This window comes from Coregonus lavaretus, assembly GCF_964263955.1.
Source record: "Coregonus lavaretus genome assembly, contig: HAP1_SCAFFOLD_2429, whole genome shotgun sequence".
In the NCBI taxonomy this organism is placed as follows: Eukaryota; Metazoa; Chordata; class Actinopteri; order Salmoniformes; family Salmonidae; genus Coregonus; species Coregonus lavaretus.
Genome location: NW_028162082.1, coordinates 7,075 through 9,625, shown reverse-complemented (window position 1 = coordinate 9,625; position 2,551 = coordinate 7,075). Strand labels below are relative to the sequence as shown.

The 2,551-nt window shown below is 44.3% G+C and overlaps 1 protein-coding gene across 1 annotated transcript; it reads right to left on the bottom strand.

Moving 5' to 3' along the window:
* Nucleotides 1-324: 324 nt before the first annotated feature.
* Nucleotides 325-2,082, bottom strand: LOC311116542 (forkhead box protein L2-like; the record flags this gene model as incomplete). The annotated part of the gene is made up of 1 exon (XM_084191626.1): nt 325-2,082. The coding sequence occupies one exon, from the start codon at nt 2,080-2,082 to the stop codon at nt 1,165-1,167; it is 918 nt and encodes a 305-aa protein (XP_084047752.1). The 3' UTR covers nt 325-1,164.
* Nucleotides 2,083-2,551: the final 469 nt, after the last annotated feature.

The following is a 2,551-nucleotide window of genomic DNA, read 5'->3' as shown; positions in this document are numbered from 1 at the left end:
AAAAATACACATTCGGGTTTAGGCCTAAGTGAATAACTTTCACGGACAGAATTCCAATTAACTTCATCTGTGGAATATATAGTTCTAAGCCTACGTTGCAAGCCAAATAATAGTGGCCATGTATTTGTTTAGTGGTAGACCACATAATAATAATAATAATAATAATAATAATAATAATAATAATAATAATAATAATAATAATAATGATAATAATAATAATCATCATCATCATAACATTGTCGTTGATAATTGTTGAAATTTGTAGTTTAGATAATACAGTTTTTGCACAAATAAGGATTAATTCATGACCAATGTTTTACTTTGAAAGAAATACAAGTTTATTAAGAAATTCAAAATATTAGAAAAAGAGGGAAAGTGCTAATTTAACATGGCCCCAACATGTATGAGACAAAAATAATAACGTTTATAAAAAACAAGAAAGGTAAAAAAAAAAATCTGCCACTGGACTGAATGTTATCGGAAACTAAACCATCTCTATCAGAGGTCACGAAGCCTAAAAACTAAATGACCCCCGAAGTAACACATCTTTGGTATTGCTCCTTCTGACGGTGCTCTCTCTCCCCACCTGCACCCAGAGTAAGAACTGTGACACGGTATGAAAAACTAAAATAAAAAAAACTAAAGACAGGCTAAAGAATCAACATTTCCCCTGGTCTTGCTGGAGTCCGCTCAGTGCACTATACTGGTTCAAATACGTAGGAGTTCGAATTCAATTATCACTCTTTCAGGTGATGTTTTGAATTTCAAGACAGGGTGAGGGTTTTGTGAATTTTGTTTTCATGGAATTGTATTTTGAAATTGTATCCCCGTGAATAGGGAACTGGTCAGATTTTACAAATATATCATACAATAGCCCGGCCTTCTGTCCAAGGCAACAGTGGGCGCACGAAATGGCCCCCAAAAGTTCTGCTACCTCTTGCCTAGTCCTCTTAATCTCACAATTTCCAGTTTTTGAAAATTCTCTCACCATCCCCATTTGTATATCTTTCCATATGGATTTTCAGTACATTATTTGGATCAAAAAAGCCCGTCATAGTATTGTCTCTTCAAAAAATACTTTTGTTTCTGGTTTGAATACACAGGAATAGACTTATTGCCTTTCTCTCACAAGAGTCCATTTTACAAGTGGCCCTCTGGTAAACTCTAAATGTCAATCCTCGTGTGTAACGCGGAGTGTTTGCTCTCGTGATCCCAATACGAACAGTGCATCATGGAGAGCTCGGTAGGCTGGCGGGAGCATGCGAACTGCAGGCCACCTCCGTTGCTGGAGGAGACCGGGGGCGGCGCAGCGGTCGCAGGGCTCAGCTGCTGGGCATGGTGAGCGTGCGGGTGGTGGTGATGGCTCATGCCGTTATAAGAGTTCACCATACTGGGGAGACCCATGCTCTGCACCCGGGAGTACGGGTTGTATGAGGAGGGAGCGGACAGTCCTTTCACATTGACGGGACTCACGTTGCCACTGGCCATCTGACAGGAGGTGTAGGACATCGGGGTGGGCGGCTGGCCCAGCGACCACGAGTTGTTCATGAAGCTGGACTGCAGGTACTTTGGAGGGGACAGGTAGCCGTACCCATCACCGCCGAAGAGGGATTTCCCGGGCTGGAAATGGGTCGGTGGAGGTCTGAAGGGACGTTTCATTCGACGTCTCCTCCTGTAGTTTCCCTTCTCGAACATGTCCTCGCACGCCGGGTCAAGGGTCCAGTAATTCCCCTTTCTCTCACCGCCTCCCTCGCGAGGAACCTTGATGAAACATTCGTTCAGACTCAAGTTATGCCGGATACTGTTTTGCCAGCCTTTCTTGTTTTTCTCGTAGAAAGGGAATTTGGTGATGATATACTGGTAAATACCAGATAGAGTTAGGCGCTTCTCGGTGCTCTCCCGGATGGCCATGGCAATGAGAGCAACATACGAATATGGTGGTTTTTGAGACGGGTCCGTTTTCTCCAAACCCTTTTCCTGGACCGGTTCCTCCTTGGGTCGCTCCTTATCCTTCGCCGTGTTGGTTTCGTGTACCATCAGAGCCATTGCGTCATCCTCGGGGTTTTGGTAAGTGGCCATCATAGCGCACACCAAAACAAAAACAAATCCACCACAAATACAGAACAACAAACGCGATTAACTACACTTGTAGAAAATGATATTAGCCCTAGCACCTCAAGATGGACTCCAAAACAAAACTCTGAGGCTGCCTCCTTAACGTTTAGCGCGCAGAGAAATCCGTGTTTTGAGCCACAGTTGGTGACTTGTTAGGCACTAGCCTCTCCTCTAGAACATACTTTCTCCCAAACTGGTTTGTGATGGAGGCGCAGCCCAGGTTTGGTTTGATTCCTTTCTAAGCCCAGCCCTTTTCTCTTTTTTTCCATAGGCAGAAGGTAGGCCTACTAGTGGCGGTGGCTCTCCAGTGCGTAGTGCGACGTCCTGCTCTGTGATTTGTGCGCATTGGACGAGTTCCGCCTCCGTTGGTTTACAGCTGCGTGGTGAGGAATATCTCGTCTGCCCACTTCACATGATCAAATTACTTTTCCTATTC